Source organism: Zootermopsis nevadensis, unplaced genomic scaffold (assembly GCF_977971745.1).
Source record: "Zootermopsis nevadensis isolate Lab colony 2312 unplaced genomic scaffold, Znev_1.0 Znev_ptg000005l, whole genome shotgun sequence".
Classification (NCBI taxonomy): Eukaryota; Metazoa; Arthropoda; class Insecta; order Blattodea; family Termopsidae; genus Zootermopsis; species Zootermopsis nevadensis.
In genome coordinates this window covers 3,691,669-3,719,641 of record NW_028259137.1, presented here as the reverse complement: position 1 = coordinate 3,719,641, position 27,973 = coordinate 3,691,669, and the positions used below count along the sequence as shown (strand labels likewise).

At 36.3% G+C, this 27,973-nt stretch overlaps 2 protein-coding genes across 8 annotated transcripts in view; both read left to right on the top strand.

Annotated features, from left to right (window-relative positions):
* Positions 1-2,849: 2,849 nt before the first annotated feature.
* Positions 2,850-19,000, top strand: LOC147874797 (uncharacterized). Of its 5 annotated transcripts, none has more exons than XM_087343384.1 (8): positions 2,850-3,219; positions 3,964-6,160; positions 6,840-6,979; positions 9,056-9,240; positions 10,647-11,049; positions 12,165-12,438; positions 13,828-14,104; positions 15,789-19,000. In XM_087343384.1, the coding sequence occupies exons 3-8, from the start codon at positions 6,956-6,958 to the stop codon at positions 17,947-17,949; spliced, it is 3,324 nt and encodes a 1,107-aa protein (XP_087199510.1). In that variant the 5' UTR covers positions 2,850-3,219; positions 3,964-6,160; positions 6,840-6,955; the 3' UTR covers positions 17,950-19,000. The 5 variants fall into 5 exon arrangements, with proteins under 5 accessions (XP_087199510.1, XP_087199509.1, XP_087199512.1 ...); XM_087343383.1 differs by having other exon boundaries at positions 6,792-6,979; XM_087343386.1 differs by lacking the exon at positions 3,964-6,160.
* A 731-nt stretch (positions 19,001-19,731) lies between these two features.
* The window catches only part of LOC110841260 (band 4.1-like protein 4), a 334,673-nt gene continuing 326,431 nt past the window's right edge, over positions 19,732-27,973 (top strand). Inside the window, exons 1-3 of one of the 3 annotated variants that reach the window (XM_022086634.2) lie at positions 19,732-20,008; positions 20,520-20,699; positions 23,234-23,444. The gene's annotated coding sequence lies outside the window, so the exon portion shown is untranslated. The other 2 variants (XM_022086635.2, XM_087343391.1) reach the window with 2 other exon arrangements.

Sequence of the window (27,973 nt, the reverse complement as noted above, 5' to 3'; positions counted from 1 at the left end):
TTTCGGATAATCATACTGCCTCCATCTTCAGGGCTGATGATGACGCCAAAACCCAAAACATCATCATCATTGGCTCCACTCTGAAAACCTCTTATCTCTAACAGGTTTTGATATTTTGTCATCAAATATTCGCCAAATTCAGACGTTGCAAACAAAAGTTGCTGAAGAAATTTCAATATCTCACGACGCCTCGTAATCTGATACTGACCGACGTTTCAGAGGAGCGTTCACTCATAAAGAATTGTTACGCGGTATAGTGTGGGATAAATTCACCGATGTTTCGGAGGTGCCTGTTGCCTCCATTATCAGGGTGACCAGTAAACTTCTACCAGACTACACGACACGAAAACTCATAAGACGGCCATCTTGATTCGTTGTTAAAGTTTTTATTTTTATTGTTAATTTAGGGCATATATTATTCCAGCTGCTTGTTTAAATTATCTGCTTTAGGTAACTAAAATTTAAACTACGTATTCACCGGCTGGCACGTATTTCCAGTGATCGAAACTGACTGGCACTTTGCGAGAATTCTGTCGACATTGCGTCGAGAGTAATTCGATAAAATGTTATTTCGTGTTTGCTTTTAGGGGAAAAATTAGGTTTCTTAAATTCTTGTTAATAAATTGATATTACTTCGGGCAGCAGAGTTTGAACAAATCATGTATCAGCTCATTTTCTGTTGTGAAATAAAATTGTGTTATTATTCGGCTGAGTAAGGTCTGTCTGTGTGTCTGTCTAAGCCATTTGCTACACGATCAGAGTTCGATTCCCAGCAGGGGCCCACGTGGCTTCCGACATAGTTCGTACTGAAAGCTCTTTTCCCTTGGATAAAATCATCCGCCAGTACTGGCATCAATAAACATGGCACACTAATCTAACCTTAAGATCCATAAAACGCAGGAACTTTCAAAACAGGGGAGAAAGCTCTGATCCATTTTGTTTGGCGAATAATGTAATTCGTTCCAGTCTTAAAATCAATTATGTAAAAATGATCTCGTCATACATTTGAACCACAGTACATCACTACACGTAATTACATAATATCACGTGAGATGGCAGCAGCTAATGAACAGAGTGTGCTGCCATCTGCCAAGTAGACACTGAACAGAAAAGACACAAAATGGCATAGTAAGGTGTTGCTGACTAAAAAAATTATCGTAATATTACATAATGTAGCATAAAACATAAGGAAAGAAAAGAGAAGTAGTTGTAAAATACACTGCAGCTGTTACATTGACCAACGACTTTACCACTATTAATGTCTGTAGTTATTTACTTTGCCGAACGCGTTTCGGCTCTATGGAGCCATCGTAATTGGCAGCTTATTTACGTATTTGGTTAAAACATATGTGCTAAAAAGAAACATTATAATCATTGCATCTTAAAATGCCATTAACATAAATATTCAGATGAACGCTCGGACGCCCATAATCGAATTCAAATTATTGCCATTCCAGATTTTTACGTCATAGTTTTCTTTTGATTTTTTTAAGGGGGCACTCGCCACATGAAGTGTTAATCGTTATTGTACTTGGGTTTCGAGGAAAGAAACTTTTTTATCCATAACGCCCAGAGGGGACAATGAATGCCAAAGTAGAATTCCCTCAGAATTTTTAGACACCACATGGCATCAATGTTAATTACATCCAACTACAGTGCATTGTCCATCCTTTGTCTATTCCTGCATATCATCTCTCTTTCTACATATTCTTGATTTAATCTAGTGTATTTATTATTATAATTACATTAGATTTGTTGTTGATTTTATAACATTCATGTACCATGGTAGTTCCAAATCTTACAAACTAAAAACTTGTTGATTCATTGCACAGTGTTGCCATACAAGGTGGTTACCGCGCTCAGTCTCTTACAATCAACAACTACAAATAACAGTTTTAATAAGGAGCTGCTGCCACCTTGCCACGAAACTGAACACTTCAAACAACAGTATTAATAAGGAGCTGCTGCCACCTAGCCACGAAACTGAACACTTCATAAGGCTTTACCTATTTTGCGTACCTTAATCAGGTGGATGAATGGACTTTGCCCGTTTAGTTTCATCGTGAACAAAATATCTTCCTGCATTCGAGCCGTGAATGATTTTTAGGCCTTATTGACTCTTCCATTACTAATTTTAGAAAGTAATTTACTGCCTGCATAAGTTAGTGTTAACTTCTAAATTTGTTGTGAATATTTCTTCTAAAATATCTACAAATATGTTTACCTCTTTTATCATTTATTGCGATTATTCCATTGTGCTTGAAGGGGCTGCTTTCTGGTTCGTCGTACCACGTGCCTACCAGACTCCGTACTCATCGCCATGAAGACCTGAACTCTCACCAAGTACTAGTGGTTTGTTCTTTATTGTTTTGGGGTAATTCCTTTGATAACAGCCTTGTTTGGCTTTGTCTTGCTTTAAAAAAAACTGAAGTAAACAAGTCCATTTGCCCTTCAAAAAATGTACGTCCACGTAATCTCAGATGCGAAGATTTTAAATGCTATTCCATACACCATCCTTAATGTTCTGAAGCCTACTGGGTTTAATTCTGCATGAAAATTCTTTGTCCGTCTTATCAGGTCACCTTTGAAGCTGTACCTGAGGTGAAAGCATTTCTCTCTAAGACTTTTGTTGGAAACTTTTCTTTGTTCCAGTAAATATTTAGTGAATAACATTTGAGATCAACACATTCCGCAAGCTGTTATTAATTATATGATCCTGTAGAGACATTACAAAATGTAAATTTGTGCCTGTTCTTAATTAAGCGCTATTCAATGAAGCTATATAGGGGAGTGGAGGTATAGTTCCATACAGCATTAACATCAGCAGTAGATAAAGACAAGCAGTCAGCTTCATCCCCACTTAATGGTACCTGCACCTTGTCGTGGTGGTGGGGCTTGAGTACCTCAGTGACCCCAAGAGCTACTGGTAGGGCCTCCCTAGCCAGATTGGTCGAGGGGGAGAGGTCAGACTAAGACAGGTACCCTGGTCCTCCAGGTTGGGGGTTGGTCGCAAGGCTAACAACCTTGCACCGTAAAAAGGAAGATGTTTCGAAACCTCGATCAAAGCCTCGGACGGACAGACCTAACAGAGGACCGAACGGAAGAGGAGGATTGAGGAGGCCATGGACCGAACACGAACCGGAGAGCCATAGAAGAAGAAGAAATCAGCTTCATGCTTCAGCCACATTATCCACAAGGAAATAAAGTGGGAAGGGCAGTGTAAGTATTATCGCCTTGTTCTTACATTTGTCATTTGTTATCTCTACTAGTTAATCGAGCACTGCAAGGTACAAGGAAGTGAGGATATACAGTGATGACCTTGGTAATAAGAGGTGAGAGGTCAACTTCAAGCCCTGGCTCTTTTAATGGTGAGGAAAGAGTCCCAGTACCCATTTAACAGGAGATTGTGCAAGCCCCAGAGATGGAAATTAACTTAAATACAGTAGGATTTGAGGTTCTCATGGCAATGAGTCTGAAGATCGCTGTCTTCTGGGTTGTAGTGTCATTTAGTCTGGTAGAAGTTTCGTAAGTCCTTGTTGAATCCATCATCAGGGTGATGAGTGCACATGAAACATTCCTGTACATAACTGATAAACCGCTATTCCTTATTTTAAGTTCACAGATTCATCAGTCAAGTAGATTGTGTCAGTAGAGATTCATTTGTCTTCTGTCAGCTTAGGTTACGAACATAATTTTGAGGTTTAGCAAATTTATTTCTGTAATATATACACCTTTCTGACAAGCTATGAGGCTAACAAATCATCAGTGAAAATCATATTTTTATTTTGGATTGTATCTTCCACATCTGATTAAAGGCCTTGTCAAACTGCAGAGTATTTCAACATCACCACTCACGCTCGTTTCCTTCACTAAAAAGAGTAAACAACTCTAAAATTATACCTTAAACTTCTTTGAGATGTTAAATAATGACACAAGTTACGTTCACTTTCATTTAACTTATAGGTTGTCATATTTCATGCTTCTTCACCCTTCGACGCAGAGTGTACTCACAACGAGAAGCCTCCTTTATCAGCTGTACCCGTCACTTCAAATCATCGCTGCTGTATCTGTTAGATTCTTGTTGCACTATTTTGGCCACGTGACCTTGAAACATTGTACTTGCCATTTCCTATGTTTATTCGTACATATGACCTTGTTTCCTTTGTTTCTTTTAAAACAACATTGTATCAACTAGTACACAACACGGCATATCCTAGCCTTTCGCCCAGAATTTGAAAAAATCTAAGTTTCATGGGAACCTACTAAAAAAACATTAGAATTTGTGATACTGAGAGTGGAATACGCAGTAAAGAGGATGAAAATTGTCTTGTAGTTGATAAACAATCAGATGTTAAAGAAAGTGAAACATATCGCGAATTACACATTAGTCCAGTTCGTGAGCAGTCTGATATTGAAACAATGTGAACCCTTTGCTTCATTTTATGTGAAATCCTAGTAATAATTTGAATTATACTTTTATATACATGGTATTATGATTTATTCCAAAGTATATTGTCATCTAATTGTCTTACAGATCCAAGGAATGTAAGAAATATATATATGTAATTTTCTAACCTCACAAATGTAGTCACAAAGCATCCCAAGAAAGGCTGTCTGCTCCAAGGAATTGGTTAATATAATCACATAAATTAACAAAACCAGAAAACATTTGTAACATTTAATGTAGGCCTGATGAATGAATGTAACTGTAGTCTTTGATTGGAATCTGTACCAATATTAACACTAGTATGTCTCAAGTCCATTATCACATAATGTCTGATTAAAACTGCATTAATTTTAACACTTAAATGTGACTATTCAATTGAACCAGACATAATAATGTACTACATACCTCCTGTGTGGTTCCATGTATGATTTCATTTCACCCAATGGGTTATACTAGACTATATTCAGTCATATCAGTTTGTTACAATGCTAACTTTGGTTATATTTGCATTGGTTAAGTTATACCAATGAAATGATAAGCAATTTAGATAAAATACTATGTTGCATATCAAAAGTTGAGACTATCAGCATATTGCTTGCATTAGTTCTTTTATGAGCGAATAACATAAACTTTACTTGCATTTTTAAGGTTTACTTGGATTAACAAAGGCACTAAAAACTAATACTGCTGCTATTCAAAAATATACTTCTCTCAAGGGCAAGTTCAAACTGGAAACAGTTCAATCTTAGCAACAAATTAAAGAATATGGCATGACTGTGATACACTGAAGTAAATAAATTCCTAACCTATAAAGTTTAGGTTACTTGTTAATGTAAAAGCTCCTATTTATTGCAATATAAACTTTGGTCATGTGCAATTAATTACGTTTTTCCACAGACAAATAAAAAGAAATTTGATTACAGTAGCCCATATTCATGTTTCACAAGAAGTAGGCCTCTAATACAATTTCTTTTGCCTCAAGCAAAATATACATAAAACACCACATCATTTAATTTAAATTATTTTTAAAACATAATTACAAATGACAACAACGTATAAATAAATGTTAACGCCCTTATAAACATGAACTGTAAACTGACTAGTCAAATTGTCTTTGCTTTATTTGTCTTACCACATGTCTTTAATGTGTCGTGGAAAGTTATATATTTTCGAATTTTTATAAAAACACTTGTTTATATTCTTTTATCTCAATTAATAGTGTTATTTATTTACATACATTTATAGTTCAGGCCTAATGAGCACTACCGTGAGGATTAGTATAATCCCTTTTAGACGTAATATTGATAGAACCAACACGTGGGAAGACAAGATGTTTGACCAACTTGCAATACACATAGCACTTTGGCAAAATTTATTGTTATGATAAAATGAGGTTTCATTCACAACCCCCCAATCCAACCTCCTCAGAGGGCACTTTTCCTCCCACAGCGTAACAAAACACCCTAACCTGAGTTCACAATATTTTAAGAATCCGCCAACAGGTGTCTCTCAAAGCATTAGAGGTTGTGAGCACAATGCATTGTGGGAGTAGCAGGAAAATCTGCGTTGGTGCAAAACAAAAGCTATCGTAATAGCTTTGTAATTTGTATGAAAGCAGATAAAAATAAGAGTTTTATGATCAGATGTGTTTTGTTCAGGAATATCAAGGGAAAATATTGTCTAAACAAATGATTGTCATGATACTTTTCAGTGGTAAGAAAATATTGTTTATGATGGTACAAGTTTATTAAAGGACTGGTATGAAATCAGCCATATATTGTATACAGGTCAACTTAAGCTGTAGTTAGTCATCCTGTACTACTTAGTTACTAATTTAGGTACTGCACAATATGTATTATTATACCACTATTTTTTAATAATTATGCCCCAGTTCTCACACATATTTTTACCTGTAATGATCTAAAGCATCATCCTTTCTCTGGTACCTTGAACAGTACTGATTATTGCATATTTTGATGTTGCCACAGTTGTGCAAATTAGACAACAGTTTAAGTAGGAATGAGGCAAATTGTATATTTGGTCACAGAAATGTAAAAGAATAAATACCAAAGACAGTGAAAGGTAATGTTTGAAGTATGCTGAATCACTGCAGTTCAGAAATGAGCATTTAAATAAATATTGGGTTCAGTGCTTAATATTATGTAGCATCATATTTTGTACTGTATTTACAAGAATTTTAGTATTATAGTATGTATCATTTACAAGCCATAAGCTTAATTAATAAATAAGAATGTTTTCTAGCATGAGACATTTAAGCACATACTTTTATGAATTTTTTAATTATGCTGTAACAATGTGATATTTTGGGTTTTTGTGTTCTTAGGTGGTGCAGACTACAAATGTTAAAGTGTTTGTTTCCATGTTAATACAGTGTTTTAGGTGTAAATTTTATTACTGGATTAGTGAAATGTATTAGAAAGAATGCCTATTACCAAAACGCTTGATGCAGTGGGTTCAGTTCGTGACGTACTGTGAGAAACTGTGGAAATGGCAGATTCACAAGACACTGAGGTAAGTGTATTTTTTAAAGTTTTGACTAATGAAATCGACTTGGTTAAGGTGATATGTTACAAATGTTTAAAATTATGAAATACGATGGTTTTCATCTTTTGGAGCTGTAAAAGTGTAAGAAACTGCCAAAAGGCATGATGATTTTGGATATATGAGGTGTGTAAGGGATGATAGTCCATTATTTCAAAATTTCTCCTTGAAAAACACACTGCAGTATTTTTGTAAGTGATTAAGTATAGGTTAAGTCCACAAATGCAGTAATTAGGAAGGAATGGATTTATTATTGCAGCTGTTAAATGGAAAACTTCTGATGCACAATGTAAATAATCTTTATTTTTGATTCCGGTAATGTTCATATTGCACAATAATACGATAATTTCGTCTCAATGGTTGTATATTCTTGGTAGGTGATTTTCAGCATTTCGCTGCAGTAACAAGATACATCATCTCTTTCAGTGAAAAAATTATCGCCATCCCAGACTCTAATGTAAATGTTTGGGAAGTAGTGGTTAATGCTAGTAACATTTTAATTGTTTCCTTAATTTATAAGTTATTAAGAAATTGTGGTAAGGTTATGTAATATCGAATTGGATAATATGATAATTATTAATGGAATATTGGAAGAGGTTTAGAAAGAAGTAATCATGGCATGTTTTAAGGTATTCTTGCTTTGGTAAGAGGGATATGAACTAGGAACTAGCAGTTGTATTGTATTTATTGCCATAACGAACCTGAATAAAATAGTAAAAATACATAAATATAACCGTGCCATCCACGTACGTGCTGTTTGTTGTTCTATCTGCTCTCAACAGTAAAATCTTTTTAACACATTTGACGTAATTCAGTCAGAATCTACCCACAGAAATAAAATAAAATTGTTATTTTAAATTTTTACAAGTAAGAGCAGTTGATGAACATACACAGTTGTGACAAGTGATTTTTTCTTGCTCGGTGTACGCTATACACTTCTTCGCAAGGCCACAAATTCCAAGATTGAAAGAATGTTCTTTTCCAGTGTACTGAAGTATTGTAACTTTACTTATTTATTTATATATTGTTTATTTAATGACACTTTTTCAACAACTCAAGATGGGAGGATGATAGCGTGTAATGAATCGGAAAGAATGTGGAAGGAAATGATCGTGGCTACTAACCCGGCATTTGCCTGGAGGGACTGAGGGAAACCCCAGTCAGGATAGTCGGTCTGTGTACGACACACGTCATTGTTTTAATCTTAAACTGAGAGAGAACTTGTTTGCTCTGTTTTGCGTCAGAGGTGCTTTTTGTGTATGTGATGTAATTCCTTGTTTTTTTTTGTAAGCAGACCTTAGATGCCTATTTTTTCCCTCCAAAGGATTTTAACAAGCAATTAAAATATGTAGATTCTAAGTCTAATTCAGTTTTATAGTGCCTTAAGTGCTTCTTGGAAGTTAATGCTGATTTTCACTTAATGGGGCTATAAGACTTATTTTACAGTAAATGTAACTACGTCTTGTTACGTGTTTATAAAGCCACCAAACAACGCAGAGGTCTTTCTCAGTTTACAAACTTATTATGGATAAGAAGAGGGTTTTTTTTATCTGAAACTGTTTTGAAGTAAGTCTTGTAATTTTTCGTCCAACTGGGCACGAAAAATTAAATTAATAACTTATTAATTGTGATCGATTAAACCTTTTTTCTATGCTGTTTTTTCTCAAGCATTACTTGTTGTATCATAACTCCTATTTTTGAAGAATATTTACCTATTTCAAGATTGTATATGCCCATTTTTAATTTCTTAACACGTTGGCTCCCAGGCGAATTTTGATGGACATAAATTTTGTACCCTCACTCTAGTGACGTTATAGTGGCGCTCACAGACTTCATACGTCTTTCCTGTCCGAGCTGTGGCGTTGGAAATGTCGTTTCACCCCATGAAGACTGAGCCCTCCAGTAAATTATACATAGTCCTGTGTCCCATCAGTGGCTCTTGTGGTACTGAAATCAATTCTCAGGTTACCCTCATGGGAGCCAACATGTTAAAATGAAAGTGTTGTTTGACGTCAAGTAAGTTTACAAAAGGTGTATGTCTGTCAGATGGCAGTAAGTCTGGTGGAAGCTGTATACGCGCAAAGTCTGACCAAAGACGTGCATCCTGATGATCAGAACTCTCTTAAAGATCAGCTTCTGTTGCAAGCCTTGCCTCCGTACGTTCCGCCAGCTGCGCCCAGCGAACATTACGGCCCCGAGCAGCTCTTCTCCTGTAAAGACTGTGACGACAAGTAAGTGAAGTATTTTGCATATTTAAATCTTGCATTAATTTCATAATTGTCGCTTCAGTGGCAGTACAAGATTTTATTATTATGGCATCGACTTTCATTGCCGTGGCGATTTCAGTTTTATTTGAATCTGATGAATGAACGTCACTTGAACGTATAATTTGTTCATCAGTGTCTCGTAATTTGCGTACATCCCTACAAAATCTTCCGTTATCACTGTAATATATTAGTAATCGCTCATTGAATTAGCCACTTGATGTATATGATGTTCTGTTTGTTGTAGAAAATAAAATATTGGTTCATTTTGAAAATTAATAGTTTAAAAATACCAGTGTTTAAATTCTTCCGTTACAGAGACCCGGAATTTAATTTTATGTTACAGCTCATAGGATGAACACGTCCTCAATGTTTTGGAACAAATCCAGACATTTCTGTGTCCCTGTCATGTCTGTGGGTTAGTTTTTTGTTCAGATTTTAAATTCTGATTGGTATTAACTTTAACACTACCATAATAATTTAACAAAAAAATTTTTGACTTAATTCTGTATCCTTTATAACGCTTCAAACATTTCAGGAATGTAAATTTATTGGGAATTTAAAGTCCATAGCTCGCTGCCGTTCTCGGTGTATATAAAGATCCCAGAGGCTGTTAATGTGATGATGTGAAAATATGATCTGAATCATTCACGGAGACTAACATTAATAAAATCATTGACCACTTTTTTTCTGTTGTTCTCCCTTCCACATTTATTCCTAATAAGGAACAGCTGTTCTGTGTTACTATGGAGACCATAGGTAAATAATAATTATTTTACACAAATTATTTCTGATTGTTTCGAAGGTAGTTTTTAGTCAAGACATTACGGTCTGCTGCGGAAGATTTAAAGTGTAAAAAAGTAAAGCCGTCCCGCTACACGCCGGTAGGTCACTTGCGGGGAGAGGAGGTATAGCTCCTACTCATTCTTGACCTTGACACTAGACGGGGGTGAGTGGTCAGCATCACGCCCCGGCCGCGCTTTACCCCCGGGAAAGTACCCCGGTACCCATTGGATAAGAGGCTGGGTGGACCCCAGATCCGGTCTGGACGCAGAGGCTAGAGGAAAACTCATGTGTCCGCATCGGGGATCGGACCCCAGACATCAATCCCGTTGATTTAAAGTATGTAATCCGGTATCTCAGCTGATGAGATACCAATGAGTTAAGAAATCCTGATCTGAGATTTGAGGTTGTCATGGCAGCGAGTATAAAAATGGCTGTCTTGTGAGTTGTTGTGTCATGTAGTCTTGTAAATTCTTACCAACGTTTGAAACGTGCCTCCAGAACAGTTTTTGTGACCCCTGTCATGTGCACTAATGTCTGTATTCTTCTTAATCCTACAATTTCAATTTCTTATTTTGATGCTTTAACAGATTCCTTCTGGAGTCCAGCTTATTGCGTCACATACAACGCCGTAGCGTTACAATCTCATACGGTTGCTGTAAATGTGCACGCACTGTGTCGTTCTACAATCGCTGTGCTTTCTTGGCTCACTTGCGTGGACACTCCATCGAGTCAAATGATGACGCCACAACTGAAAATATTGGTATCTCACAAGAGAAGATGAATCGTGGGCTCCATGAAGATGATAATAGTGAGAAGAATGATGACGTAGAAATGGAACCAGATGCTGTATCGCTGTCACCACTCCCAAAAGATAAGATGCATCTTGGTCCATTCATCCCGATGCCGTTGGACGACTGTGGACGTCTCATTCGCGAAGGAGGCGATCAGAAACCGAAGCCACCGGAGTCGGTCAAAACCGAAAACAATAAGGTCAGAAATTCAAAAGGACTTCGCAAAAAAAATTATTTCTTGGCGACAGAAACGTACAGTAAGACTCTGTTGTTGTAGAACTTAACAGAATTTTGTAGTCGTCGTACCATCAAAACAATTTTTACGGCTAATACAACACCTGTAAGCGAGATTAACATAGTTGACTCTTTACCGAGTATTAATAAGATGACCAAATCAAGGGAAATGAGGTAGGTGAGGAATGTGGCGCACATGGACGAGATGAAAAATGCAAAGTTTTAGTTAAAAAACCATAATGGAAAAGGGAAGACCTCAGCATAGATGGAAGGAGAATACGTATATAGTAGAAATTGAGTGTTTCAGAGGTGGTCGCTGCCTTCGTCATCAGGGTGATCACTGATGATGGAAGCAGCCATCTACTACAACTTATTCATCAAATTAATTAATCATTCGCTATATGAACCTGTTATTTTTCAGATCTTATCAGCAAAATAATGCATTCTATGCTCTAGAAAATGTGGTACTTGGAATTTAGACAGGCTTTTGTGCGTAATAAACAGGAATGGAGGACTCGGAATGAAGGAAATTTTTGTATATGTTTATTTTGAGACTTTAGGGAAAAATGTATAAAAGTCGAATTTGTGGATCAACCCTTTGATGAATTTGCACATAGATTTATGTGTAAATGAGAGTGGACTAATGTAAATTCTGTAATTGTGCTTTCAGTAACTACGTCTATAATTCAGTTTACTTCAATTTAGGAAACCCATCATCTGCTGTTATCAGTGAGTCATGAGGAAAGTCTTTTGTAGATTATGTGCTCCTCGGAACATCCAGTTTCAAAACAAATCAGAAAGAGAGGGTCGTTAATACTTGCTGTAGCGTTTGAAGTGTGAACAAGGAACATTGATGTTGTTACTGAAAATTTTAAAGTAATTCTCACCAATTTGTGAAGCGCTAAAAAATGTATTATTTGCCAGGTTCAGTTTTCTGATTTTGTGTATTGAAATTTAAAAAAAAATATGAACATAACGTCACGTAGTCTGGCATCAAACCTTTCAGAGGTTTACACTTTAACGAACATAATTTCACGTCCACCAAACGGTTTTTCCGTAATCGAATTATTTTCGTTGCAGGTGGCTTCACACGAAAATGAATCAAAAGAAGTAACTTCCAGAGATGATAATCAATCATCAGAAAGCAAAGATAATGAACACCAAAGCCAGTTAGTCAATGATAAAGCTCCTCCTGTCATTTCCACATCGGGTCATTCAGGTTTAGCCACGTCCGGTGGTGAAAAGAGTTTATCGTCAAAACAAAAAGACGATAATCAGGGATGTGACGATGAACTGCAGAAGGTGCCTGATGAATCAAGATCTGATAACTCAACTCCTGACAGCGAACTATCAGGCAAGTTCACTCACTCCCCCAGTATTGTCAGGGTGATTAAGTCGAGAAGAATGAGATTGGCAGGGCATGTAGCGCGCATGGATGGGACAAGGTGTGCACCGGGTACTGGTTGGGAAACCTGAAGGGAAGGGACCGCTGGGGAGACCTAGACGTAGATGGGAGGATAATCTCAGGCGGGATCTATGGGAGATAGGAGTTGAAGGAGACTGGATTTTGTTGGCCCAGGACAGGGTCCGGTGGAGGGCTTTGGTTAATTCGGTGATGAACCTTATTGTTCCGTAAGCCATCTGGTTGGTTGGGTCCACTATTTGGGAAGCCTGAGGGGAAGAGACCTCTGGGGAGACCTAGACGTAGATGGGAGGATAATCTCAGGCGGGATCTATGGGAGATAGGAGTTGAAGGAGACTGGATTTTGTTGGCCCAGGACAGGGTCCGGTGGAGGGCTTTGGTTAATTCGGTGATGAACCTTCGAGTTCGGTAAGCCATCTAGTTAGTTAGTTAGTTAGGTCTATTCACTTATACTAACTAGCCGAATGCTGACGTTGTTAATGCGGGGAAATTTGACGTACGCTTACATTTTATATCAGTCTGTCTTTATTGCTTGAAATCTTGCCGTAGCGCTGATAATTAGTGTATCATTCAGTATCATAGAGAAATTGTTGTTATTATCTTATCATCTCTAAACTTAATATCGTCACCAAGACTCCAACCCAGGACAATTTTAATCTTTACGCTTAAAATTGTTTTTTGAGCCATTATTTCATGCTTAATTTCCAAGCTATAGAAACCATTTTTCTTGGAAATCAAACTGAGGGCAATTTTTTTGGGAATGTGGCCTTTGTTTATATAATCTCTTCGAAACAAAAAAATTTTGGTCTTTGTGCCGTTATTCTATCATAATTAGTTTCCAAGCTACAGGAATTATCCTCACTGTGACTTGAACTCAAGACACTTTTTTCCATATTTTTGACTTCCCATATTCTCTTCTTGGTCTCGAGGAATAAGCATGCCAAGTTTTCAGTTTTATATTCAAGATAAAGCAAACAAATAATTTTGTAATAGGCACATAAATGTACTATCTGCTTAAAAAACCTTATCTGCAAAGCTATATAATTATATTTTGAATAACAAGAGCAAGAATAGGTCAATTAAGATGCTGTGTAGGTCAATATTTCTTTCTGATGTTGGCAGCATATGGCTTACCAAGTTTGGCGTTGAAGGATTAGGTTCAGTAACTTCTAAATTGAAATAGAAGCAGCTTAAATTAATACACACATTAATTCTTACCAACACAAACTTTGTTTATAAATAAAAAATGTATTCTTTAGAGAACTGTGTATTTTTTTATTATTACTTTTACTGAAACATGTTTTATTTTGTATTTGTTAGGTTCCTTGGAATGTAATGAGTGTGGAAAAGTACCACAAACTAAATATATGAAGGATCATTTCCTGTGTTCAAATTTGCCATATGATCTGCAACTCAAGTGCGATAAGTGTAACCTCATCTTGCCATCTTCGTGTAGCTTCTCGGCTCATAAGCGCATTCATAGTCAGACGAAGCCGTATATCTGCCCGGAGTGCAGTCGAGAGTTTGAGCTCTGGGCTTCCTTGTCTGTGCACATGATCTACAGCTGCTTCCATATGTCCAAGTCAGTCCGCTACAGGTAAAGTACTCATATATGAGTATATACAAGTTTCTCCTCTGTTACAGAACTCTTGTGTTTTTTAATGCATTCTTAGCTGGTATCTCCTTCTTCTTCGTCTCCTTCTCCTCCGTCTCCTTCTTTTCCCCTTCTCCTCCTCCTCCTCCTTCTATGGCTCACCCTTCCGTATTCGGTCCACGGCCTCCTCAATTCTCCTCTTCCATTCGGTCCTCTGTTAGGTCCGTCCGTCCGAGGCTTCGATCGAGGTTTCGAAACATCTGCTTGATGACGAGGGATTTTTTATTTTTATTTCCATATCAGATTGGCTATTGTAGCCACGCAGTTTCCTGTGTAATGGATACGAAGCTGACCAATTGCGTCTTACCGGCGCCAAAGTCTAGAATGCGTAGCGCTTTATTTATCTGCATATCCAATATACAGGGTGGGTGGGATTTAAGTAGGCATTGAGAAATGGTTATAACCTCTATATTTCCAATGTATAGTGATTAATTAATGCCTACTTACTTCCCACCCACCCTGTAGATTACCGTGCAATTTGAGATTCTCATGGCACTGAATATGTCAATGGTAGTCATCTGGGTACTGACAGTCCCTCAAGATGGAGGCAGTATGTTCCTCCAAAACACTGTTACCAACCTGTAAGTCCATACGGTGCCACAATCCAGAATACTACCATCGTAGTTCACCGTGGTGGTGCTTAGACACAAACATGTATACTTACGCTATGTTCGTGAAATCGTTCATAACAGCAGCGCTGTATCCATCTGTCCACATGATTTTCCTCCGAGGCTACTAAGTGGATTTCATGGCTTATTGTATGTAAAGATAAAATATAGTTCTCTTTAATGTTCTTTGCATTTAATATTTAATGAAATACAAAAAAATTTGTGGTTTACTCAGTAATGTTGATTAGTTTGATCAGCGGTAGAATTTTATCATTAACATAATTACTAATTGTATTAATTACCAAATTATGGCATTTAATGGTGGTGAGACTGAGATCAAATATATTGACTGTCACCCTCTGCGTTATGTTGGCATGTAATCGTGTATCAAAGGAACATGGCACATCTATCTTTAGGATTGATTTATCATTACTAAACTTTAATCCTGAAGATGAAGATGACGCACTTTTTTTCCAAAACTTTGGTAATCACTTGCAAGACTACGTGCCATCATCACGCAGAATACCACGACTGACATCTTCACTGTCGTGACAACCTTGTATATCATGAAAATAAAATATAAGTAACTGTATCGTGGATGGTTAAATATATTGTTAAGAAATTGACAAGATAAAAATAATACAGTGGTGTGTTATTACATTATGACAGGATTTTTCTAAAAAGTCGCTACAGTCCTAATCGCATGTAATTACCTATCTACGTAGCAGACGTCACGGTATTCGGTGGCTCTAAGTCCAATAGTCTTTTCAAAGACGCAGTCATACAAAACATTTTCAGTATATGCAACATCAGTGTCCGAGACCGTCAGAAATGAAAATTTTTCACGACTCCGGTTATCGGTTCTTTACTGACGCCGATTACTCCTGCTGATTACAGAACTCAAGAGACGCCAAATACAGCAGTGTTCGCTATGTAGTTAGCTAATTTTATGTAATTAAAACTGGAGTATAATTTTAGAAAATCTCCGTATTATAACATATTTTGAACAAATGTTGCAGATGCGTGCAGTGCAAGTGCCTTTTTCCTACAGCGGTTAGCCTGGAGGTGCACCTCCTTACGCAGCACGTAAGACCTGTGTATAAGTGCAACGCGTGTCCCATTGCCTGCTTCAGTGTCGAGACATTAGAGGACCATAAAGTTAGCACGCACGGACTAGAGACAGTTGCAACGCATTCGTACCAGCTGTGCAGACTTTGCCCCGACCAGATCATACCGAAGTCTCGGCTCCTACCTCACGTAAACAAACACTCTAAAGACCGTTCCGTTCGAATCTACGTTCATCAGTGTAGTAAATGCAGTTTCTTTGCACAGAAGAAAACTGACTTTGCAGTGCATTGGGCGACTTGTTCACGGAGTCAGAAAGCGAAGGTTGGAATAGTTCCCCCAGCGTTGAATCCTGAAACGGTTCTGGCCGCGCACAAGGTTTTAATCCCTCCGGAATGTAAACAGGGCAACAACGTTGTTAAAGTAATTTATACCGTTTCTCAAAACAAGATGCAGTTAGCGGTTCTTCCGAAATCATCCGTGAAAACTGTGAAGAGAATAATGCTCCCCCAATCAAAGTTTAGGAAACTTTTACCCAAAACTGATGGAACACCCCAAGATAAGACGAAGTCTGTGACTGCGTTAAACAAAAGTACGCCCGTAGGAAGCGAAGGAACGCGGAAAGACGTGAGTGACCAAGGGCAAGGTAAATATGTGTACATGAGCGAAAGGAAGTGTGAAGCCAACGCGGAAGAGGCAGAAGCCGCACTCTGCGCCATGGCCTCAGATTCCAGAGTCGTCGAAAACGTCCCAGCGAGCTCGGATGACACGGACGGTACCAGACCGGATAACGCTTCGTTCACCGTTAATTCTATGAATATCTTGCGTCTGTGTTCGAGTTGCAGGAAGGAACTGATCGTCTCCTCGCCGGGTGCTGCCAGGTTTCCAGCGTATTGTGAAAATTGTGCTAAAGAACATGCACTTTTGAAAAAAGATGGAAAACTTCTACTTCTTCCGACGAGTAAGATAGTTAATTCTGAAAATAATATCAATGGGACACTTGAATCGACTACAAAAATTGAAGATGGAAAAAAAATTGTTTCCGCTAACAAGAATTCAGATTTGAAGAGAACTTTCAACAGTATCGCGCTGAATGGTCCGACGAATGTTAAAAAGTTAAAGACGTCACCTGGTGTTTCTTTGGAAAATAACAAATATCGCTGCCATCTGTGTAAGATGCTGATATCTATGGACTGGTTTAAGGTACAGGAACATTTCGCGTCTAATCATCCAAATTTCAAACTTTTGGTTCTGTCACCCAAGGTCAGTAAATTAAAGATGAACTCTACAAGTGTAAGGGTGCCATTTGTAATTAAAGATCATCGTATCTACCCCAAAATCATGTGCGTGAAGAAAGGCGTAACAGAGACAAATACAGCGAAAAACGAAGTAAATGAAGTTTACGTTCGTGATCTTCTTAACGAAGACTGTGAACGTAATGAAAATTTTCGTAAGAAGGAATTTGACGGTACGGATAATGAAAAAGGCAGCAGTCAAGAAAATGGAGGATTTAGTGAAAGCGCATATTTCTTGAAGAAGGAACGTGATATACCTATAGATTATGATTTGGTTCCTTCAAAAATTAAAAGAAAGAAGAAATCTTCGCAGAAAGCGTCAGATAAGGCAGGGGCTGTTACTCCCTTCAGTAGCGGTCAAATTGTTCCGGCTAATCAGCAGGTCTTTGCATCCGGCCACAAATACGAATGTTCCAAATGTCGGTACGCGGATTCTTGCGTCGAGTCTTTTCGTGAACATATCAAATCGCACCACGCTGACAAAAATGCATTTCAGTGCATGGAATGCGGCATGTGCTTCGTTGTAAGGCCGTCGTTTGAAAAACATCTGTTTATCAGTCACCGTATAAAGGATGCCGAAGCTTATTTACAGAACAACGATTGTCGTGATACTTCGGCAAAAGATGAAGAAATGGATGATATATCTGAGCATAACGTAAGTTCACATCCGCTAGAAGATTCTCCTCCTCCTGACCTTGTTGAAAACCAGTGCCGTGTCTGTCGAAAAATTTTTGAGTCTTCGGTTCAGCTCAGCAAGCACTTCCGCACACACGGAATGGCGTTCTTACTCACTAAAAAATGCAGAAATAATGTACCATGAAGCAAGAGAGAGTGAGAGTGTTTGTGAGAAGGCGCGCACGTATACACGTCTGTGCATGCGCGTGTCTGGCTTTAACGAGAGAAATGACTCCAAGATTTTATTCCGATCTCTTTGCATTGTCTTGTACATAATGTATATTGTATCATGTATATTCAATTTGAATTTAGCGAAGTTGTTATAAATAAAAGAAAAATCCCATTTTCATAAATGCGGCATTTGATAGCTGTTGTCTGTTTAAAGAAATTTGCGTGATTATGAAATTGGTAATGTGCGCTGCATTTTCAGATAGTTTGCTATGTGAGAATTTTAATTTCTATGAAGTGTTGAGGTTTTTGTAGTTTATGTGTGTGAGATATGGCGAGATTGTTATATAACAACAAGGGAACACTTTTTTGGCTTGAATATATGAAGTTCAAACTCAGACCAATTTTGAGATATAATACATGTATTGTTGTTGTTCCTAATCCATACCAAATTATATATTACCCATAAATCAGCTGAATAAATAAAAATTTCATCAACATAATGCATGGGAGACTGGTAATTCGTTTCCCTTCCCCCGGGTAATGCTGACCTCTCACCCCATCTAGTGCCAAGGTCAAGAACAAGTGGGATGAGTATTGTTGTAAATGGTGAGCTGAGTCGTGGCTTGTTCGAGTGACTGTATCAGATCAGCAAAGGGCTGACGTTTGGTTGGATTTGTATACCAGGAAATTGATTTGTGTATTCTATATTATACTTGGTTGTTGTACATTAAACTCGCTTTCAACTTAATGTTTAGCCCACCTCTGGAAAGGCATTGATTTAGTCAAACCACTCGACCAATTCCCTGGCTCTGTTCTTTTGTTTTACGATTGTAATTCGTGTTCATTTGTATCTGTTCTCTTTCATTGATGCTCCTTATTGTTGCTATATACTTTATATACTATATACTTCACTGTTTTACTTTGAGCCAGACAAAGAATTATGTTTGCAATTGTAACTCCTGGCCACACTGAAGGTTTATTGTGGCCCTGTTTGTTAATACATATCTATTGTGTCTTGTTGGAAATGTGTTGTTATTTCTGTGAGAGTGGAAGAAAAAGAAAATTTCCCATTTCTTTCACTTGTCTCGTGTTGGCGTCTTATTGTCACAGTAGGTACAAATTTATTAAAGAGAACATGTTTTATAAGTGTAAAATGTAATGAATAATATTGAATTCATATGACAACTTGAATGTTTTCAGTTTCAACCAACCAGATGGCCATGAGATGAATTTTAATGTGCAGAATCGCAGTACTGGATGGTCTGTTGGTGTGATAATATGAGAATAGTGCAGAACCAGGTACTGTAGCTCAGGCTTTTGTTCAAGTCCCACAAAAGTAAACTCAAAAGACACCATTTGAACTGGACTTCCAATGCATGCTACTTTGACTTAAGTTTAAATGTTATGTTCTTAGACTGGGTTGTCAATTACTCAAAAATCAGAGTTAAGCAGAGGACCCCAAGCAGCTACATTATGATGTGTGAAATATTTCACACACAGTAAAAATGGTACAGGAATAAAAAAGTAAAGTGGAATTAAATTTGTAGAGTCGAGAATAAGTGTTAATGTCCAATAAATCCTTTAGGGAGTTGATATAAGCAAAGAGATGTAGAGGTGGGGAATATTTCTTGCATCTATTATGGATCTGGTATAAAACACTTTGTGGGGGTTGAGTGTTTCCTTTCTTTTTTTCCCCACAAAAAAAATCGTGATTGATTTCGTTCGTGTATCTGTTATGCCTCGATTCAGAATTTTTAAAAAAAACAGTACCAAATTACACGGTAATGATAACAGCTATGATGATTCTTCACTTTCGTTCACTGCTGATGCAGAAACGCGCCAAGCAAACGTTTGTAATTTTAGGTTAGTGTTTGGTTTCGCTGTGTGACCATGTGTGCGGAGTACAGGGATTACGGGTGTTATTGCAATAATCACCCAAACACCCGATAAAATAATTTGGCGTTTTACAATTCAAACAATTTTACGAAATTTCTATCATAGTAAACAATAATGTGAATATAATCCGGAACCAAGTAAGACTGCATTACATTTTTAGTTAAAGAAGTACCACCCACAAATAATGTCTATTGCAGTGTTCAGAGTCTAAAAATATTTTGCTTTTATAATAATATAATATTATAATAGATTTTAATTTGATCTGTAATGTACAGTTGTACACTAGAAATCATCCATTTTGAGGTTAGGTTTGGTTAAGTTTTAACTCAGCTAAATGTATGAGGTCCAGACGTTATAACCTTATGTTGTGCTAGACGCAACTTGAATTATCGTAAGTGAAATGTTATAGATGTATTTGTTATATATAGAAATGTAGATTGTGTTTAGCGTAAAAGAATATATGTAAATTGCATCATAAGCGTTGGGAGTAATGAAAGTTGAAATTTGGTAATTATTTCGATAGGTTATTAACAGTTAGTGACATGTTTGAATTTCATCCAACTCTGATGTTACAAATAATGTGTAACATAGGCTTCTTATTATGGTTTTTCTGTGCATGTACTTTAATCCAATTTGCCTGTTTTTCAGTGAATATTTTTAATATTCATGAAGCTATTCCAAGTTTTGAAGCAGTGACTGTGGATCCTGTAATTGTGTTACATGGAATAGTAATTTCAACTGAGAAGGATATCTGCTTCCTCTCATCATGACAGATATACAAGAACGGCATCCAGGCCAAGAGCTACTATCTGTTGCAGCAGATAAAAGGTGCAGAATTAATTCTTCCATAGAACTTGAGAAACAGGGCAGTTGTATGTATATCATGCTGTTCAACCCCATTATGCAACCACATGGCCATTTGCAGTCACTCATGTTATTCTACTACAAACAGTGTTCATAACTTTAACATTTTCCAGCCATTAGTTGTGTTACAAACTTGTCTGAAAAAGGGGGAAAACAGTTTTTGGTGCTTCAGTAAGGTTGTGAAATTTAATGACTTCAGTAAACTGTCTGAAGAGCCAAAAGATGATGCTGTTTATAAAATCTGAGGTTATGGTTGTGTTAGTTACAAATGTCTGAGTGTTTCTAATCCCCGAATTTTCTATAGTGTGGCTTTAGATTAGTTCTAATTTGTCATGATTTTGTGGGCCGCGTTCATGTGACATCCAGGATCTGGGAGTGGTGTGGACAAAATTGTATTAAATCTGAAAATACTAATTTTATTCAAAATTGTTTTTTCTTGAATCCTCCAACAATTTATGTGTTTCCATTGTCTGTCACAAAAATATGAGTCTTGAGTACATTAAGAATAATAAGAATCTCATTTCATATATATAACAGTGGTGTCTGTTTCTAAAAATTATATATTTAATATGCTGTTTTATGGCACTAACTAAAGAACCATTGGATCCAGGCTTGTGAAATTTAGTATGGAGATAAATTATGAATATACCTAAAAAATGTCTGTAAAACTCTTTTTAATATATTAATAATTACAAACATGGCGATGGCATGGAACTTTGAAGTTATATCTTGTGCATTTAATGTCGTCAAAATCTGTGTTAGTGTAAATTATTCGCGGAACGGATTTCTAAATTGTGTAAATGTTAAGTTGTGCTTCTTGCTAGTTTCGTCACATAAGCCGAAACATATTTGAAGTTCCTCGTAGGACTGGAAATAGGTTTTTGTAATGTGAATTGAAATTAACTGGTATAGGATTGGTCCATTGGGGGTCAATACTCTGAATGTTATGCTTCCAAATTGTGTATTATCGACAAAGACGACGTAAATATTTCCAGTGAAGGAAACTTTATCTTAATGTGCATAAAATTTGTTGTAGTGGTATCTTTCCAAGGAATTGGGAGTCACATATAAAAAATTTTCAGACGGCGGAAAAAGAAGACATTGAAAGGCGTGGGGAATGGAACAAGTCACGTATGAGGCAAGTTCGTGCCTTAGAAAGTGAGGATTATGATTTGACATCATCTGGAAGTTGTAACTACTATCAAAAATTAATGATGGTTTGCTCCAAGCTCAAAAGTAAATTACCCTTAATTTATGACAAAGAAATTGGTTAAGTTCTTTAAAATGCTACAGATGTCACTGTTAGTTACATCATATTTAAGGTTAGAAAACGGTAAATTTTTGGTTAGGAAATTTTTTAAATGTTATTGAATCAGACGAATGAGAATGGAAGCTTTAAAGTCCTGAAATTCTGTATTTTTATCATTAAAAGTCTTTCGGATGTTATTAATGAAATAACATGCTGATTATATGCCTTTCAGTTTGCTGCTAGTATGTGAAGCACTATTATTGGCTAGTATAAAATCTCACACACAGATGTAGTACAAACAAATTTTTATCTCAGTTTTGACAGCATAAATTATGAATGGAAATAATTACATTTTTTAGGGAAAGTATGCTGATTGCTTTTATCAGTATCTTCCTGTTTTCATGGGCCGTTTTAATCACGAAACATGCCATTTGTAGTGGAAATGTATTTGAAATTTGTGCTGTAACCATGTATGCAGTATTGCAGTTATCCTACGTTGTTTTATACAGGATACGATAAAGCCAATATAAATTTAATATCTCTGCATAACCACTGTGCTATAAAGGCTAGATTAGTTTTAGTATCCAAGAACAGTTCAGTATAATTATTGTAATAAATACATTTTTTATAAGTTTAATTCTTTAAATCTTAGAATCATGTTCACTATTGTTTGGCATTTCGTTTTATAAGGAACTATATCTATTGGCGAATTTAAGAAATTTTTGAATGAATTGTGACGTTCGTTATAGCGAATGTTCGTAAACCGAGGAGTTTTCGATGTTTCTATCCGGGTTATAGAATACCCAAGGAGGGAAATGGGTTAGAATATGTTCGCGGGCCCATTACTTAAAATCTTCTCAACAGATGACGTGGCAATTCACTTATCTTTACAATAGTTTGTGACCTCGCCAATATATGGCGTGGCAGTTCACTTATCTTTAAATTAGTTCATACATCTGCTAATACAGGACCGAAGCTCACATAGATTCGAGTTGTCGATGTTTCTATCCGGGTTATAGAATACCCAAGGAGGTAAACGTGTCAGAAAATGTTCGCGTGCCCATTATTTAATAACTTCCCAACAGATGTCGTGGCGAGTCACATTAGTTCATGCCCTCGCCAATTTCCAGTAACGTATGATAGTCAGCAATGAAGTATTTATTTGTGTTTCATTACCCCATCAATTATTAATTATAGACCTTCATCATATCTGTATTCTATATCACTTACGTGTCGTACATATTTGTAGGATGAGTCGGTTCGGAAAATACAAGCTCCCGAAAGAAGCTGCATTGACCAATCGCCGAACGCTAAAAGCATTTACACAACAGCACAGCTGTTATCGGACGTCGTATCAAGTACTGGTTATTGTTGTGTGTGCGGATGTGGTTCGATACATTGTTGAACGAAGTATTTTAATGGTACAGGAACGTCATTTTCAGCATCTCGTAAATAAAAAGGTAAGTTACTTTTATTATTATTGTGAACAGACGTTTGTCTTATTGTAGTGCTTGGCTGTGAGTTGTGCAGTTTCTGCCGAGCTGGAAAGTGAGAGTTGGGTGTGTAACCGTGCCAGTTCATGTGTACTCTCACTTTTGGGTTCCAAAATAGAGACGAATACAATTTTTAAACTCTTTTTCGTGATGTTTAGTCCTAGTTATTATTTGTTAGTGCACGATAAACACGAAAGTTAACATTTCATTAGTTGTTTTGGAAATGAAGTAGACAGACGAAATTATATGAGCTGCTTGTTATTAATTAATTTTGTGAATTAAGTAGAGATAAGTCATGAAGAGACACTGGCATGTGTTCGATTGAAGCCGATCTGATTAAAATACAGTTGCCAAGAAAAAATTATATTGATTTCCAAGGAAAAGTCTGCCTTAGAGGGATACATTTCACTTCACGAAAAGCTTACTTTCCAAAGTTGGAGGTTGATTTTTCAACTTCGTAAGAAATGTGATTTTGAACGAATCTTACCGTATAAATTTCCCTCTAAAATGGCTCCATTGTATATGAAAAAGTAATATAATGAAAGATCATTAAGACGTTTCATAAAGCCGCCAGAGTTTTACTGAGATTCAACAGCTTACAGACAACTGAACGTGTTGGAACTTAATTCAATGAACAGCGTATGAACTATAAATTTTAGATTTAATAGCTTCCTCAATTTGGGATGAAACGTTAAAATTCTCTTAAGCTGCAAAGTTTCCTTCCCGTCGGTACATCCAATCTATAAAATATATTATATCAGTAAATGTAAACATTTATTCTTCAAAATCGTATATTTTCCGCGGATTTCCCTAAGGAATTAACCGGTAAATGGTACTCACTGTTTGTTTACGTTCCAATGAAGCGTAGGTTGGTACCACTGGGATTTTACGTCTAGGAAATGCGAGAGTACACGGGATTTCTGCGCAGAAGACCAACATCGAGACACTGCAGAAGGCAAGCTTGGAATATTTAACTTGTAGCTTGTAACTGTAACCCATAAAACATTGTGCAGCGTAATCCCAATTCAATTAACAAAATTCGTGACAAAGAAACACATGATAGTGAAATTTAGTTAGTCTAAACTCAGTACTGATGTCGTACAGAAACCCTAAGCTACTGATCTTCTGTCTAATTATATTATATTTTGTAGAATAAGGAGGGATATTTTATTAATAAAATTCTCTATTACCGTAACCATAAAACTCATATCTTCTCAGTTAATTTAATCTTGGTACTTGGATAAAAGCAATCGAATAATGCTTGTAATTTAATAAATTCATTTTTTATTACTTAATATATTAATTGCTCATTTAACAACACTGTCAGTAGCTAATATTATAGAGCGTCAACTGTTAGGATTAATTTTTGAATAACGGATTAAAAATGATGAGGTTGTTAAACCTCCCGGAATTAAATGGAGTAAACGAGGAAATATATTAAAATTTTGAGCTAGAATTTTCATTGTCAGGGCTGAGAGATACGAATTCGAGGCCTCCAGAGCATAAAGCAGGGTGCAAACCCCCTCGATTAATTTTCTCATTATTTTAAGTAACTGAACACACGTGCCTCAACTTGATGTTGGTTAGCCTTTAACCCGAAACTAAATCCTTTAATTATTTCACGTTGTTTAATTACTAAAGCTTTAAACACGTGGTGCAAATTCATATATATATAACACTGATTCCATGCAAGGAAGATTAGAGCTCTAAATATGAAAAGGGTTACTTTAACGTACCTGAAGCCCGGAGCAAATAATTATTCAGACGCCTTTACCTCGCCTGATATTCCAGTAGTTATTTCATGGAAACACCCTTCAATCAACATCAGAAGCCAAACGTGTGTATGTTATATCGATTTTCCCTAAGGGCACACCATTTTAAAATAATTTTATAATTTAAATAAATTTCATATTTATATAAAATAAATATTGCCAAGCCTGTTGCAAAACTTAAGTAGACATTTTATTAATATGACGAAAGAAAGTTTTAAGCTTCACATTTATTACATTATAAATACTGACTTATTTTTAAAATAATCCTTTTGTATATTAAACAATTTCTCGGATTTATTAGGCTAAATTCGCTAATAGTGATGTAGTTGGTTTGCGAATTATAAAGTTCAGCCAAAAAATACGTATACACTCATTTAATGACTGACATAAAGACATTTTTATTAAAGTCAATCATTACATACGGCTTAAGGATTGAATATAATAAAGATATTTGGATGAACAGAAAAGCGTTTGTTTATATTAACAGATGTTACAAATGAAGATGTAGTGTACCAAAACTAAGAGGGTTTATTTTAATAACTGAATGTTTCTCGTTAGTTTTGAAGCGATAACTTTTCCGGCGTTGAAAAAAAAATCTTGCCTGAGAAATTGTAATAAAATTTTGTAATATCAACACCACAGTAATCTTATCGCTACTTCTCAGAATTTCGTGGGTGGGTGGGGTTCAATTCTTGTCCCAAAAGGAGATCAGTAATTTTGAGTTATGAATACATGTTTGTGGGCTAAACTCGGTGGTGGTGCAAACGAGGATATCGCATGATTTTTCCTGACGATTAAAGAAAGTCACAGAAAATTCTTCTGGATAGCTTAACTCTAGGTAATCACTACGAAACCTTTTACAAATTCTGTCCGGCCTATAATTATTTTTGATATTACGTAAACATTATTAGGAAATACCATCAGAAAGCTTATATGTATTTCGGCTCCTATAATTTGTCGTCAGGTAATTATTTTAACCATCGTAAGGAATTTCAAGGTCAGTACTTTGTAATTGTAAATTACATTACATAGTTCTTTTGTGTAATACGGCTTACTATTCGAATGGCGAAAATGTATTTACTCAAGTCGCTATATTCCTATAGCGAAACACAAGCCTTGACATTTTAGACCTGAGTTTGAAATGGCCTCTAGATAAAATATTCGAGCTGAGTCCTCTGAAATCTGGTAGGAATAAATTAGCTTTAATTCATGGCTACAGTAGTATTTTATAAATGCGACACTTATTAGCGTTAATAACTTAAACAAATCATGAAAAAAACTTTCTGATGCTTTTTTTTTTTTTTTTTATTAAGAAGGATTAGTTAGGCCTTGTAGAGAATCCCAGATTTCGCTTGTCATGTTTCAATAATTCATTGCGTAGCGACGTGACATTAAAATATTTTGCTCGGTTGCGTTGATGATGTGATTTTAAATTTCTCTGAGTGTATAAAAGGCCTACAGTTGCTTATTTTTTAAATAACTTTCGCTGCGCGATGCTACATAATCGTTAAATTAAACAAAAATTAAATAAATTAATATAAATAACTAGTAAACGTAACTTATTCATTTGGAACAGGGTCTCTTCACAGAAGCTGATAACCACTCAGCTAGTCAAGAAATACCTCGCCTGTTATAAAATACGAAAGTTCATTACCGTGTTTACAAGAACCAGCGATTTTGTCACTATTTTGAGCAACATCAATCCAATCAACATTACCATACACATTTTTAAAGATTCATTTTAATATTATTCCCCCATCTGCTTCTGTATCTTCCGAGTGATCTCTTCCTTTCAGAATTCCCAACCAGAAATTTATACGGATTTATAATCTCTTTCATACGTGCTAAATGCCTCGCCTATCTTATTTATATAAAATTTTACAACCCTTAGTTCAACAGTACCAACATTCTCATCTCACAAGTTCATGGGGCCGACATGTTGGTACAAACAGCGGCATGGTTCGGTGATCACCGCCTCATTATTTGTACCGACTTTTACTAAAACTAATTATTTTCTTGTTAACCCTAAAATTAATAAGATTAGAAGCTTTGGCTCCTCAAATGTGTGTTTAATAAACATTAATCATGCCGATTTATATATATTTTAATTATCCGAAAATTAACCTAATGTCAATTTAACAGTTTATCAGTCTCCATAAACTTTTAAATCTTATGAAACGTATTGCAATGTATCTTCCGTGTTACGAACGGTTTATTTCCGTTTGAATCCGTTAACATTCAACACTTTTACAAAGCCTTCTGGAGCGTTCTGCGAAATTACTTTTAAAAGTGACTGAAAATATCAAAGAAAATAATGCATTTTAACGATGGACGTGTTCATCTGCCTGAGATCCAAACAGGCAAAAACATAATTCAGTAATACAAGACACAGTCGACATTTTAGGAAATATATTTCTTCTTAATTCTTACGTATTTCGAAACCGTCCTTAAGGAGAATGTTAAGGTCCACTGTTCGCATTTGTTGAACTCTCAAGGACGTAACGTGACGTAATTTTAATTATTGAATAAGCCTTGAATAAATTAATTTCACTTCCTCAATTTCTTTGTCGTAGGTTTTTCGCGATTTTCTGTTAGCATTTATGTTTGTTCGTCAGAGTCCATTAATTAGCAGAGCCATATACTTCCATGGTCAATTTCATTGTGTCAACTCAACTCATTAGCTACATTCACTTCACCCGTAGTTTTCTTACATCGTTTTCTGAC